The 15,476-nt window shown below is 42.3% G+C and overlaps 1 protein-coding gene across 1 annotated transcript; it reads left to right on the forward strand.

The window, feature by feature from the left end:
- The first annotated feature begins 3,138 nt into the window (after positions 1-3,138).
- Positions 3,139-9,231, forward strand: AVPR1A (arginine vasopressin receptor 1A). The gene is made up of 2 exons (XM_071423519.1): positions 3,139-4,694; positions 6,356-9,231. Exons 1-2 carry the CDS (start codon positions 3,299-3,301, stop codon positions 6,637-6,639), a joined length of 1,680 nt encoding a protein of 559 aa, XP_071279620.1. The 5' UTR covers positions 3,139-3,298; the 3' UTR covers positions 6,640-9,231.
- The last annotated feature ends 6,245 nt before the right edge of the window (positions 9,232-15,476 follow it).

Raw genomic sequence — 15,476 nt, forward strand, 5'->3', positions numbered from 1 at the left:
TGACTTCCTGTGTATATAAATACCAGAATCTAATTATGCTTTCAGTTAACAAGCAAAGGAACACTTGGGGCATAACCTTAAAGCTCTTTTTTTCCTGGCCACTTATCTACATTTCCAAACACTGAACTGGGCTTTTGCAAACTGAATGTTGAGGGCTAATCTTGAGTTTCTGTCTCTTACTGATGCTTTCTTAACTTTGTGTTTTCCAGAGTAGGAGCTGGGCCTTAGTCTCCCTTGTCTCTTGGTCTTGTACTACAGCCTTTTCAGAATCCTAAGTTCAGACTTGTCATCTATTTTGAAGGCAGTTTGGGTCAATTCTTCACTTGATTTTGTGCTGGGAGCCCAAAAGCTAGGCCAATAGAGGGCCAACAAGGCATTTTTTCAGGAGTCTGCTTTGTGGGCTTTGTGTGCTCCTGTCTGCCTTCAGGTGGCATTTCCTTCACAGGGATGGCAATGAATGGCATGTCTGCTTGCTCCCTGGTGACCCCAGCTTTTAGTAGTCCCTCATTCAGCACATCTGCTTTTTCCCATGCTTGGTTCCCATAGCTGTGAATTTAAATGTTGGGATCTGGAGCATCTAAGCTTCGTGGCTGTCTGGGAAGGCCTATCAAACTCATCCTTATTTACTAAATTGTGTCAGTCAAAGGGAGCATTACAGATACTTTGAACTTGGAGACAAATTGCAGGAGACAGCTGTTCATATCTATGTAGATATTTTATGTGCTTTTTAACAAGGCAGCTGAATCCTCTGCAAATAAACAAACCTCTTTTTTTAGCAGTGCTTTAACCCTTATCCTGCACGAGGAATTTATTTTAAAAGCTTGACTTTTTTTTTTTGCTTATATTGATTTTTTGTAACTCCCACTGCTAGAGCAACTTTTCACAAAACCTGGCAGACAACCATAGCTTGACTAAAATTCCAAACAACTAGTTTTCCTGAAGAAGTTTATGCTGAAAGGTCCCCCCCCCATTTTTTGTTTAAAAGTTATCTTGCAGAATACAAATCATCATCAATTTCCCAGGATTACAATACTGACTCTTTGACTTACTCAGAGCATTTATTTTGCCTGGAGGAAGAGGTTAAGTCTGGAGGTAAAGCTGCATTTGGCAACACACTGGATCTTGTTCCAGTTAGGTTTTTGAGTACTTTACAAAAGCCATTCAGTCTTCAGTGAGTTCAGCATTCAGAAAGATATCTCTCAACCTTCCAGCACTTTTACAGAAACCTGTATGGCAGCAGAGAACATGCTAGAAATCCTTACCATTCTTAGTTCTGTAGAACTCTGTGTGCTTAGTGAGAACACATAAAGGTTTCTTGTAACAGCAGTGTCAATTTTCTTTACCAAGATTTCAGCTCCAACTCCAGGTGAATCACAGGGCAAAAATGTTAATTTCCTCCATCAGCCTTCCCAGTGGCAATTTTTCTCTTCGGAAGGGTATTCTACAAGTACTGATTAATTTAAAGAACACGAATACTTTTAGGATTTAGCAACCCAGATCAGACTAGATGCTGATTAATCTAGTATAGAAACCTTCGGAGTCATGAATTTGTCTGGAGGGTATTTTTTAGCTACTAGATATAAATAAAAATCTCTACTGACTTATCTAGGTTTGTTGAAACAAAGGAATTTATAACAGCCTCTTTAGGTATGTTATCTAAAAACATCAATTTTGATCAATTTGGGAAATGAAACAAGCAAATACATCAAGACTAGCCCTAGATTATTTCTGTCTGATAGAGTAAAATAGAATAAAAACTATTATCAGTATCATGCTTAACATTGCATGTAATCACTTGGTACAGCCTTGTGCAATGATATTCAGGCAACTTTCCAGCCCTTTGCTCTGGAAACATTACTATAAAGGCCATTCAGAGGAACAAAGAATAGGTTGGAAAAGGAGTATTTCTGAGTTGATGTGGGCTTGACAAATTCTCAGTATCCTGGACTAATACAACCACGTTTATCTTATTGTTTGGCTGCAAACCTGAGTATCATCTCTTCTGTTAATGGATGACCTACCCAGCAGTGAATAGATCTTTATGATCCTCGCATGGTTTGCACAGCAGAAAGTCTGCTAGCAGAGTTTCCTGAGTAACACTGTGCATTTACGTAACATTCACCTCTCCTGTAAAGCATGTCAAAGAGACAGGCAAGGAATGTGAAAGAAGCCTTGGTAGTGGTGCAGTGTTAGGAGATTTGTGATATGCAGCTTTAATTTCCCCTATTTGACCTGAAACCTGTAGTCACACTCATTTCCCAGGTCTAACACAATAAATAGGCACTAAGCTGTGAATAACGCACTGAACTGTTTGTAAAAATCAGGTTTTTGGAACAAAAGCATATTTAAAGAAACAAGTTTGCTAGAAACTTAGGATATCCACATTTATTGTGTGTATTTCCAGGTTTTGGGAGGTTCCGCAGTTTTAATTGGAAAACTCCTGTAGGAGCAGGTGTCCTCCTAAACTCCTGCCACTGATCCCCAAGCAAAGGAAGGGTAGTGACAGACTGGGGTGGGTACACATAGCCTCTCAGGGGCTAAAAAGCCCAGAAAGTGGCAAAAAGCCTGGGATAAAGCCTTGCACAATGCTGACATGTTCAGAAGCCTATCACCTTGTATTTTAAACTTTAAAACTCTTCTGGAGTAAAAAAATTTGAAAATATCTTTTTAATTAAAGAAGTAAGACAATCGTTCATTCTTTCCCATTTTTTCTTCTCCCTGTAAAATCACATATTTTTTGTAACAGAATTTAATTCTATGAGGAGACATAGGGAGTTTTATTGAAAAACACAGTAGGGCTGGTATCTAACACAGTATTTCTTTGCTGTGATCTTATGCATTTTTGTGTGACTGAAGGAGGGAGTTGCTAAATGAAGGGTCAAATTCAGGTACCAGTGAAATCAGGATATAATCCACACTCATGACAATGGGACCAAAATTTTCACCAAGTTCATTCATTCTTTCAAGAGCAAGAACACTCTTCATCTAAACCGTGCTTAAAACAAGAATTTTAAAGGCTCACTGCCAGAAACTCTCCAGCAGATGTGGAGATTTTGCTTGTACTTGCAGAAACGTGTGGTTTAGACCTATGCTAAGGCTTGGATGACATTTATGGTCCGAGATGAAGTCCTGAAACATTCAGAGACATTAGGTTGCTATTTTTTCTAATAATTTACATCTCTGGGGTTGATCCCAGTGAAATGCCAAAGGCCCAGGTGCACTCTCTCAGGACCAAACCAGCACCTCTTACCGACAAGTCACTTTGCCTTGGCTAGAAGGCAGATCGGGGTGCAGGCTGATGCTGACAGACCTCCATTTGCTCTGCATGATTACGGCAGTTTTACTCGCAGTTATAAGTGCTGCTTTACCTGACCGCGAGGAGCACCGTTCCGGCCCGAGCAGCCCTTGGCGCTGCCGGTGCCCGCTCCCGCTGGGCGCAGCGCTTTGGGGCGGAGCGGCCCCGCTCCCGTGGCGGGGCGGGCGGGCGGTGGCTGCCGGGGGAAGGAGGGGGCTGGCGTCAGGGCTGGGCAGCCACTGCCACCGGAGCTCCCCCTCGCCTCGCCTCGCCTCCCGCGGCCGGGGGGATAAAGGCACCTGGCCCGGCGCTCCGGGCGCCGGAGGGGAAAGGCGGGCGAGCGGAGGTGCGGGGGCCGGGCCGGGCCGGGCCCCACCGCGCAGCCCCTCCATGCGCCTCGCCGGCGGCGCCGGCTCCCCCCGGGCTGTGCCCTCACCCGGGAATGGCAGCCGGTGGCGGGCGGCGGAGCCCGGCGGCGGCAGCAGCCCCAGTCCCGAGGCGTGGTCGGGGTCGCTGAACGGCAGCCTGGGCGGCTGGGACCCCTTCGGGCGGGACGAGGAGCTGGCGAAGCTGGAGATCGCGGTGCTGGCCGTCACCTTCGCCGTGGCGGTGGTGGGGAACGGCAGCGTGCTGCTGGCCCTGCGGCGCACGCCGCGCAAGGCGTCCCGCATGCACCTCTTCATCCGCCACCTCAGCCTGGCCGACCTGGTGGTCGCCTTCTTCCAGGTGCTGCCCCAGCTCTGCTGGGAGGTGACCCACCGCTTCCACGGCCCCGACGGGCTCTGCCGCGTCGTCAAGCACCTGCAGGTCTTCGGCATGTTCGCCTCGGCGTACATGCTGGTGGCCATGACCGCCGACCGCTACATCGCTGTCTGCCACCCGCTGAAGACGCTGCAGCAGCCCACCAAGCGCTCGTACGGGATGATCGCGGCGGCCTGGGCGCTCAGCCTGCTGCTCAGCACCCCGCAGTACTTCATCTTCTCCCTCAGCGAAGTGGAGCGCGGCTCGCAGGTCTACGACTGCTGGGCGCACTTCATTATGCCCTGGGGGCCCCGCGCCTACATCACTTGGATCACCGGCGGCATCTTCATCGCGCCTGTCCTCATCCTCATCATCTGCTACGGCTTCATCTGCTACCGCATCTGGCGCAACGTGCGGGGCAAGACGCGCCCGGGGGAAGCGGCAGCAGCGGGTGGCGGTCGCCGGGCAGGTGATGATGGTGGCCCGCGACGGGGGCTGCTGCTTGCCCCTTGTGTCAGCAACGTCAAAACCATCTCCCGCGCCAAGATCCGCACCGTCAAGATGACCTTCGTCATCGTCTCGGTGTACGTCGTTTGCTGGGCGCCCTTCTTCACCATCCAGATGTGGTCCGTGTGGGACCAGCGCTTCCCCTGGGTTGGTAGGTGACGCCGCCGCGTGTCCCCAGCGGCAGCCCCGCACGCGTTGGAGCGCAGCCGGCTGTCCCGGGGCGCAGCGTGGGGAAAGGGCGCGGAAGCGGAGAACGGGACCGCGGAGCGCCCTCCCGGCCCCGCACGGGTCCCTCTCCCGCCGGGGAGTAGCGGCCGAGCGCCGCTGTGGGGGAGAAGAGAAGCCCTGGGCAGCCGCTGCCCTCGGGGCCGCCCCGCCGGCACCGCTCGTAGTCCCGGACGGGCGGCCCCGGGAGCGGCGGCGGCCGCGGCGCTCGGCCCGGCCCGGCCCGGCCCGGAGGGGCTGCTGCGGCAGCCGCAAAAGGAGCGGATGGAAACCGGAGCGTTTGCTGCCGTAATTTGAAGCAGCAGCATTTTCGTCCGTTTGAAGCTGCGGATAAGAAAACTTTAGAAATGTTGAGTATTGTTGAGAAGTGTTCACACACACACGTCGGAGCAGTTACATGAAGAGAGAACTTATTACGTCTTCTCTCCCGTAGCTGCTGTTAAATAATAGGGTTGAGCACACCCTGAACCCTTCCTCTCAGCAAGGCAGTCACCTCTGAGAGCTCCATTAGTCAAGTCACCGATTTTCACGAATCAGTGGCAATTTAGACTTTGGAGATACGTGTGCCGCTGTTAAATATGTCTGAAAAAAATTGGTGAGTTTAAAAGCTATTACATAGGTAATGATAGGCAGCATAGTGAAAGATATTCTGTTTCCTCATAATGAGAGAGCAGCAAATCAAAATGTTGGAATCCATAATTTCTCGATTTTTTAAAAAATCCCCAGATGATCACTTACTGTAGTAAGAGTGTTGATTACCTCTAATATGGGACTGAAGTCAAGCCTATAATGCAGATCTCTGTAGAGAAATAAAGGCTTGCAGTAAACAGATTTTTTTTTTTACTTCAAAGGAAATTAAATCTAATTTAACAGATGGGTATTTATTTGATAGATGTGTTTGAAGAGATTCTTTAAATAAATGGAACTGCATAATACAGTAATTATACTTTTTTGAAGATCCAATAGTTACAAAAAAAAGTCACTTATAATTGATTAGACTAAATACATATTTAGAGTATTTGATCTAACTATTAACTAGTTATTGAAGGTAGAACACCATAGTTTTTTCATGCCATAGTGCCAAGTTCTATTTTTCCCTTAAGTAAAATTTGTTCAACCTCTAAAATCCAGATTTAACAAACAATCCAGTAGTTAGCTGAGCATTCAATACTTTTCAGCATGCAAATATATGCAACAAAATTCAGTGTTATTGAAAGCAGTGGAAATTTTACCATTGTCTCCCAGGGTCTGGAAAAAACCTTTCAGTATTTAAAGCAGGAGCTTATCAACACATGGATACACATCAGTGGAAATGTGACTAAATCATTATTTTGGATGGATTACCCCATAACTTAATCTGTCACAGCTTTTTGAAGTCAGTTCAGAGAAATCCTCATTGACTTTAATGGCAGCCTTACATAAATAAGATCTTTACTGATTATGTTCTCATTATCTGGTTAAAATGCTGTAGCTCAACATTTAGAACTCGAATATTCAGGGAAATAAATCCAATGGTTAATGAAGCAATCGACTGAATGGTGCAAATGTTTTTTTGATGATTAAACATCTTTCTCCCCCCTTCCCCAGATTCTGAAAACACTGCAACTACTGTTACGGCTCTGCTGGCCAGCCTGAACAGTTGCTGTAACCCATGGATCTACATGTTCTTCAGTGGGCACCTCCTCCAAGACTGCCTACAGAGCTTCCCTTGCTGCCAAAAAATAAAGCAAACGCTGAGTAAAGAAGATTCAAACAGCAACAGCAGGCGACAGACTTCTTTCACCAACAACAGAAGCCCAACCCACAGCCTAAACACATGGAGGGAGATGCCCCACTCCAAATCAACCAGCTTCATCCCCATCCCAACATGAGACAGGCCTCAGGGCAGGCAGGGCTTGCAGTCCTGTCACAGTGCTTGGGAAGGTTGTGGAATGGCACTTTATGCCAATCCAGGCCACCATCATGGTACCAAGGAATGACTAAAATGGCCATGAGACAAAAAGTGCCCCCTTGCTTCATAAGCTATGCTGCAGTATGTAAATTATTTTCTGAAAGTTTTTTAAGATTAGGGCAACTGATCAGAAAGGTGTGGCAACAATAAAGCAGTTATTTTTTTAAATAGAATTTATTTTAATTTTTGTCTGTTCCTAAAATGCTAAATGCATTGTTGCTTGCTGTTTAAAACAGTCAAAACAATGGAGTTTTCATGTATTGGGCTAACTCCACTCTAGTGTTAATGCATAAAACTTCTCATGATTGTCTGATGAAGTCACAGGGAAAGAAGACAATTTGAGCAAGATTACAGTTTAGTCTTAAACATTACCAGAAAGGAGTTGGGAAAAACTCTTGGCTGTCCAGATAAGGAATAGAGTTAGACAGACTCTGAGCTGCTGGAATTCAGTTGCTTGTGATGCTTCATCTTGTGAAGGTCTAGCAGTTCTCAGACACTGAAATTCAACAGTCCTTTTGAAGGCAAATCTTTTAGTGCTGTCGATGTCTCTATGTGTATTGTGGGGTTTCATTTTTAGGGTGACATTTCCTCTTCCTTTAATGCTGATGGAAATTATACAGCATATTTGTGCGTGTGTGTGTTTGTTGTTGCACCTACTTTCATTTTTTTAAACTAACTTTAAAAATATATTGATAAATAAGTATGATACGCTATGACTAGCTCAGCACTGTTACAAACAGTCACACCAAGAAAACTTATAATGAATACCAGAACCACTTGCTTTATTGGTAGGAATGCCATCTTTTCTTTTTTAATTCACTAGGAAGTCTAGGATGTCCTACATTGCTAGGTTGTCAAGCAAATAGCCTCACGAGCTCAGAAGAGTGTAGTCATTTGGTAAGAGCTGCAGAACCAGTGCATTTCAAGACACAGATCTGAAAATCAAACTTAGAAGTCTTCTGGGAATATATAAAAATTTTGTAAATTGCAATAAAAAGTCATCACATTTGGTAATTACAAAGCATTCAAGGTGTGCTTGTTTTCAACACAATGCATGCTAAATTGACTGTAGTTCATTTATATGGTAAACAATCCTATTACATCTTTCCTTGGAGCCTGTCTCGTATTGAGGTTGGGTTTTGAAGCTCCTTGAGTAAGTTTTGCTGAGTTTTTAAGTCTTGAGAATCTCTTAGAGAAGTACATCTACCTGTCTGCTCTGTTTTCCTGAGCTTGCTGGATCCTGAAATCCAGGAGCTCCCCTGGCCCCCTGCAGGACTGCTGACACAGTCCCAGCTGGCTGCTGGAGCACGGGGACTCCAGTGTGGCTGCAGAACGTGCATGCAAGGAGGAAGCTCAGCAGCAGCTTGCTTTCTTTCTTTCTCAACAAAACCTAACAAACAAGATCGCTTTTCTAATTGCTTGAGGAGATTGCATGTGGCTTTCACCGAGGATGGTGCCCATGCCTGCCTCAATAATGGTAGCAGAAATTAATGGAGTTAGGTGCAGAATAAGATCATCTTAAACCACTCCAGAAGCTCCCAATTGATTATTTTGGGCAAAGAATAGGGAACATTATGCCTAAAAGATTCTTTTTTTTTTGTCACTAAAGAAAATCTCGGCTCCGTTCTCTTTCCTTGTGTTTGCTGTTGTTCAGAGCACGAGAAGCCAGAGGACAGTGTGGTGGAATGGCTTACATTTAACAGACTATTTTTTTTGACCACCTTTAATATACAAATGTGACTACAGCTCTCACCAACTCTGGACGAAGGTTTGTGAACCTGAAGCTATATTTTAATCAAAAAAACCAGCATGCAGTGATGTTGTGTGTGTGTTTGTGCACATTATGTGTACTGTGTATATTTTGCAAGTAGGTAATTCACAGTTACTGAAACTGCAAGTGTTTCAAGTTAAGTACACTATCCTTTGCTAGTTTTCTCTTTGTGCTACTGCTTTCTTTGTACATGAAATATGTATTAAAAACCAATTAGCTGTACTAACAGAATTTTCATGTTTGCATAATTGAATGTTTTTTCTATTACACTTTACATTCAAACAGAAAATATAATGAAAAAATGTATGTAGAATATTGTTGAAAATAAAAATGAACTGGGTAATGACCAGTATACGTATTAAACCAAACAGATTCAAAGTATAAATTTAGGTTTTTTTCAAATACATTACAAAATCTAGGCTTACACTTGGGGCTTGTGAGCATAAATTTCCCCTATGAGTGTCCTGTAGCTTCTGCAATTAAACTGACAACAACACAATTTGTCAATATTTGATTTCCAGACTTTTTTTGTAAATACTGACTTTTTCACATAATTGTAATGTTGGAAGATACAACCAATATTTTTTAATTGTTCATCTGTGGATATATTTTTTTAACAGCTACTTTGGGTTATCATGAGGATGCCGTAATGGAAACAGAAGGAAACAAAAAATTGTGAAACCATTGCAAATTTAAAATGGAAACTTGCTCTAATAAACCTGCATATTTATTTGATCCAAAGCATTTTGGGTTTTTTGCTTGTCTAGATTTTGGAGGGCAAGAAATGTATTTGGTATTACTAAATATATTTTACAAAATTCAAAATGTCTTCATATAATAAGTTGTGTCCATGAAAAGCTTTAAGGAGTGAACAAAACTAAAATGTTTTTCTATTATACGTAGTGAATGAAGGACACAAGCAAAGAAGGAACATCCAATCAGCTTTCCACTACATGCTACTACTATTGTTAAAACATGTGAGTGAGCACTTATTAATGTTCTAGAGGAGTTATTTTGATATTTTTGTTTTAAATACTCATCTTCTAACATAAAACATGATTGAATGTTTTGAACATGTTTGAAGAACCTGTACTCTGTACTGGTGTTACTAGAATTACTGCATTTTAAATTCAATTAGATAGCAAAGGTGGAGATGATACAGAAGACAGAAAGGATTTTTTTCATTCATATAAGAAACTAAGTTGCCAAAAAGCTTCTTTTCATTTATTTCTTTTTGAGTTTGCAGGCAAACATATTGTTGGCTCAGGAAAAAAACCAAAAAACAAACCAAAACCCAAAAAAGGTTGGGTTTTCCCCCCTGTATTATCAACACCAAAATCTACAAGAAGACACAAATTCATTTGTGCTCAGTACTTCAAAGACAAAGGTTTTGTCTGCACAAAATCTTATAGCCAATTCCAAATTGTCCAGATTGAAGAACCTTGCTGAAGTGCATGCGTGCTCCTTTCCAGCTCAGGCACATGGAAAGCAGGGCAGAAGAAGGAAAGGCCCTGCAGAGCTGGATGTTGTCCTAGGGCAGATACTGGTGATCAGCTGAGCAAAGTGAACTCAGGCCTTACAGTAGAGCTACTGCTGGAATAAGTGACTTGTTGCATAAAGAAAAAAAAAACCACTTTCAGAGTTCTCTGAGACGGAGTTCCCCACCAACAAAAAGGGCTAATTAAATACAGTGTCCTCTTCTAGAAAAGTGTCTGCACAAGTTTCAGTGCCTTGTGTACATGGAAGACTGAGGAAGCAGAAAGACACTAGCTGTAGTTACTCTTGCAAGCTAGTTTTCTATGTTTTTCTTTAGGAATGGGATTTACTGGAAAATGTATCACTTGCTACTTGGGTAAAGGAATTATAGGATAAGTAAATGGACCCGTTTCAAGGTCCAGGACTAGATCACAACTGCTCTATGGGGAGCAGTCCTGACTGGTTCTGGTGACAGTCCCTCACAAGAGAGCAGGTTCAGCTGGTAAGTCATGCAGAATGGTTTGTGCAGTTAAAAGCAAGCAAACAGCAACCACAACTAGTTCCTGCTGAGCTTTGTTAGAGCCAGCCAGCACGGGTCTGCCTCTCCCAGGACTGGTCCTGCAGAAAGCCCTGATCCAGTTCAGTGTTAATTAACACTGTATCACTATTTTGGCACAGCTGCTCAGTAATTTGCCATGCCTTCATATAAACTTGGTTAGAGTAACAGTTTACATGCAAATTGGCCTTAGTTCTCCATAAGGATGTTTTCAGTTGAATTCTTGATACAGTCCATTGGGTTACTTAATTGCTGAAAAGCAAGGCTGTGAGGCATCATCAGGAGTGCAAAGCTCCCTCTTCAGCTCTAGGGTGAGAAGACTGGCAAGCCTCTCTAGTTCTAGGTGGATCAAGATGTTGTTGGATATGGGTGAGATTTATTCCAATAAAGGAAGAATCTTTTGCACAATCCCAGTATTTTTTCCTATTTCGAACATTTGTTTTTCCAGGGGTGTGGATGGAAGAGAAGGCTTTGGAATACAGCCCTTTCTCAGTGCTCTGCAAGCAAAAGGTGCCCAAGTTACTAATCCTCAGTTCAGGGTAATGATGATCATCTTTCTCCATAAATTCTTACAGGACACATGGCTAAGAAGTACTGTGTACAAGCTCAATATTCCTTTTCAAGCAAAGCATTGGCAATGCAGCCTGCTGGTGTGTCATTAGCTTTTACACCTTTGTAGCAAAATATGGCAAAATTGTCACTGGCTCTCCTGGGCACAAAGCCCATTCTGGAAGATGTGGAACAGGTCATCAGAGACTGGCAGTGACTGCCTCAGCCTCTTCCACTATTACTGCTGTGATTGCCCCTGCCATAGTCTCTCCTGACCCTGGTAATGATGGCAGCAAGAATGGGGACAGGGATCACAGGGGCAGCAGCAGACAGGGTTGTCATTAAAGCACATTAATTTCAAAGTGCTTCGGGAGGGAGGAATGTGGATCTTATAAAATAAAAAACCCACAGTGAATATTGGGAGAGAGATGAACTGATGACTCAGAGAGCAAATAAAACATCTGATCTCACAGGTTATTTGAAAATATCAATATGCTTTCCATTTTTCAGTTTTAAAATATGTTTTATGTATTTAGAAAAAGAACCCCTCTTCTCCTGGAACTGTAACTGCATGAAGCTCCTTACAAATCTAAGTATTTCTGCTGAGATGGCTACAAGGCTATGTTCAAAAAAAGGAAAATGACCTCTCCAGGTTAAGCATTCAACATGTGACTTGTAGGGCCTTGGCTGCCCCAAAACAAATGTGTCCTGTGGGAAATATGAACAGACACAGAGTTTTCAGGGAGGAGAAACGAAAAAGCCTAAATATCGTTCCCCTTTTTGGGAAGAAGTGATAGTCAGGATAAATTCCATAATAGTTGACTAAATCTTCAAGCTAAAAGGCAACAGTCTTCCTAGTATTTTAGAAAGATCTTGGTTGAAGATTACGTGGAAGTGAGAAGCAGTAGATAAAGAACCCAGAGGACTAGGGAGTATGTAACTTTGTAGCATTATTATCAAAAGGAGAAACTTGCTTAGGTGCTGCTTAAATGTTTTTCTAAATAGGAGTAATAACTGTACAAAATAGTGTAACAAAAACAAAAATTAGGATAGCCAATGCTCTGTCCTGGCTCTGTGTAAAGCAGGCAGAGCTATGCAGAGTAAGAAGTCTGCAGACTAAGGTAGGCACAGACAAATGCACCCTCTGAAATACTTTATGTGCCAGTCACCTCAGAGGAAACCACAGAAAACAATCAATTCACTTTATTGTTGGCTGAGATGAAAAAAAAAAAAAAAAAGAATCAAATCATCAGACTAATTTTCTGCACAATTAATCTGAATAATCCTCTTCCAGAGAAGAAGCAAACATTATTAAACAGCCACCATTTTATTTCCTAAATGTGAGACATTTCAGGGTTTCCATGGGAGCAGAGGAGTGGCTTCCAAGTGTTACACACAGGGACATAGAGCTAAGGATTGAGTTCAGTAAGACACTTTGGCATTCAGGTGGATTTCATTCCTGATGTGGTCCCATTATCTCCAATACTCCAAACATTGTGAGGGCAGTCAGGGCAACAAGGAATTATAGGCAGTAAATAGTAAAAAAAGCAAAAGATACATTTTTGCAACTATATATAACCTTATTTCTCAAACCAAATTGTACTTGTCTTTTTCAACAGAAAAGAGCAGAGAATTAGTTATATATCTCTGATAACCTAGTTCACCATGAAGCTGATGATCAGAGGATCAAGAATCCTAAATTGTGATATATGGTTACAAATGTTCTTTATTAAAGGGATAAGTTTGGGAATAATGAGTTAGTAAATTGAATAGAATATGAAAAATGAGGAGAGAGTTCTATCTTTGTGTTGTTTTGTTGTTTGTTTGGATGTTGGGTTTTGTTTCATCTATTATGGCAATTCCCCTGAAAAACTATATTTTAAATATGCTGTACTGAGATGAGATGATCCAAAGAACCATGAAAAATCCCATTTTGACTCTCTCTTTATACCTAAGATATATCATTAGTGCTTGTTCTTCTGTCTCACAGATCACAGTGTAAGGCATAGTGTAATTAAACAACAAAATCTCATTTCTTTCCAAATTTATTACTCGAGTGCCTCAATATATAGGCATTTTAAGCTGGAGGACACAAAGGTGGAATTCATCTGCATGAATGTACTTACAATGCATGTGAGCAAGACTGAATTTTTTTGTGGCCAATACAAAACTATTTTCTGGAGACCAGGGAGTCATCATATAGGGGATATCAAGAACACTGCCCTTATCTCCATTGATGTATAGATAAAACTATTTATTAATTTTTTTAATGGCAGGTAGACAGCTAGCTCAAATTGGTACACATGTCCTGCAGACAGCTGTCTACAGGTGCTATAGGTTTTTCTGAGAGATCTCTGCAGACACGCCCATGTTACTAGCTCAGGATTTTACTTTCTTTAAGGGCAACTACAAAATATTGTCATCTAATAGCATCATATTGTTTTGGATGGAGTTGATGATGCTATCACTAACCAAGGGGCTCATATTGCTAAGCTTCTGCCAGCTGGGTGCCTTTGTTAGTTGTGTCACAAGGAAGACCAAAACCAAAATTAGCCTAGAGATCAATTTACTTCCTCACACCCAGATGATATCTCTGGCCTTACAAAGAGGGAAAAATCTCTGTATCTAATCTCTCTGTGTGTCCCATCTGTGCATGCTGAACCTTTCCATCTCCTTTGTCCTTAAAGGTAGATTTGTGAGAAAATTCCTAATTAGGCAAAACTCTCAAGAAACTCAGATAATACAATCCTAAGGTCAATGTACAACATAGAAAGATATTATTTACACAAAGAGTTAAGATGAGGTGGGGGGGAAGTCAGGGTAATACCTAAAATTCTTAGTAATATTGTGTGGAGTAAAAAGGAAAAAAAAGGAAAAGGATGGTGGCATGTTAGGTATGTCTGCCACATACTGCATATGAAGTCCTGTTTCCCTAAGAAACTACTCAATTATAACAATTTTGAGAAAATAATCAGTGTAAAATGGTTTGCACCAGAGGCCATCAATGACAGTTTTCAGCATGAGCACAAAAGATGACTCAGTGGTTCTGGTCATATTTTCTTCACAAGTGTTTAAATGGAAAGTTAAAGCAACATAATGGTTTAGTGGAAAAAGCCCAGATTTGAACTTTGTTGAAAAATGGCCTTTTTCCACCAGAGATGTCAGGTTCATGCAAAAAACAGAAACAAACTCTGTGTGCCTCAAAGTCCATGTACCTTTTGGCCTGTGTGGGGAGGCCAGGTTTCCTTGAGTGTAGGGAAAACAGGGAGCATGAACCAGACCCCAGAAGCCACCTCAGCACACTCCAGCTCCCCCTGGAAAGGCACTCTGGTTTGGCAAGAGTAACTCTGCATTTACACACATGATTGAGTTCCTGTGTGTATCTTTCTGTTACAGTTTTTAAGTCCTGCTGAAGGCAAGGACACGAGGGAGTGAAGGAACTCAGTGTTTCACTTGCACTGGTGTCCTTCCTCCTGAGCCCAGGAGGAGGGTACAGGCAGGGCTTACCCCACTGCTGGGCTGGCAGCAGGCAGAGAACTCCTCAAATCCTGCCTCAGATTAGCAAACTCTAGGAAACCAACCAGGCTCAGGAAACTGGGAAACAACTCCACCCTTGGAGGACAATGGAGTACCCTCAAATGAGGTCTTCCAGACCAGCAATGTGAGTACTCATTTGCCCTTGCCTCTCTGGGAGCCTGGAGAGAAACTAGGTCTCTTATAGGAGACAAGTGGTTAAAATACTTTTCACATGCTGCTAGTTGGGATGGAAACATTTCCAAAAATAGGGGCTGAACTTCTTCAACAATTAAAAACCAGATCATGGAAGGGTAGGTCTATAAAAGTGTCTTGTAGATGAGATGAGAACTAAATAGGAGTTTTTCTGGGCTATTTTTTGTTTTGTTTGGGTTTTTGTTTGTTTGTTTGTTTGTTTGTTTGAGTAGCACATGCGGTAGCTGAGATTCTTCTCTGGGAGCTTGTTAGCAGGAGTTGGAAAAAGAGATGCAAATCCTCAAGCTTTCATTTCAGTGCAAAAGACAGAGCAAGCCAGCATATTGCTAATTAGCAGACACACTCATAGCATATTCCAAACATTTGGATTAATCAGCTATAAAGCATAAATATTTTAAAATGCAATTTGGTGAGACTCTGTGATTTATAGGCATTACATGACAGAAAGAGGGTACTCAGTTTTCAAAATTGAATTAATTTGAAATGAAGAGTGTTTGAAGCTATTCATTCTTAGTCTTTTTATTAATCTTCTTAACTTGAAGTTCTTTTCTGTCTTGCAATCATGTACAAAGCATGAGACAATTCTTCCATGCTACAGAAATATTTTCCAAGCATAATACAAGGATTACTATGCTTATCTGCCTTGTAAATTACAGAATACTATACATATTGGAGA

This window comes from Agelaius tricolor, unplaced genomic scaffold (assembly GCF_023055355.1).
Source record: "Agelaius tricolor isolate 1412-34295 unplaced genomic scaffold, bAgeTri1.0.p SCAF_3, whole genome shotgun sequence".
Taxonomy (NCBI): Eukaryota; Metazoa; Chordata; class Aves; order Passeriformes; family Icteridae; genus Agelaius; species Agelaius tricolor.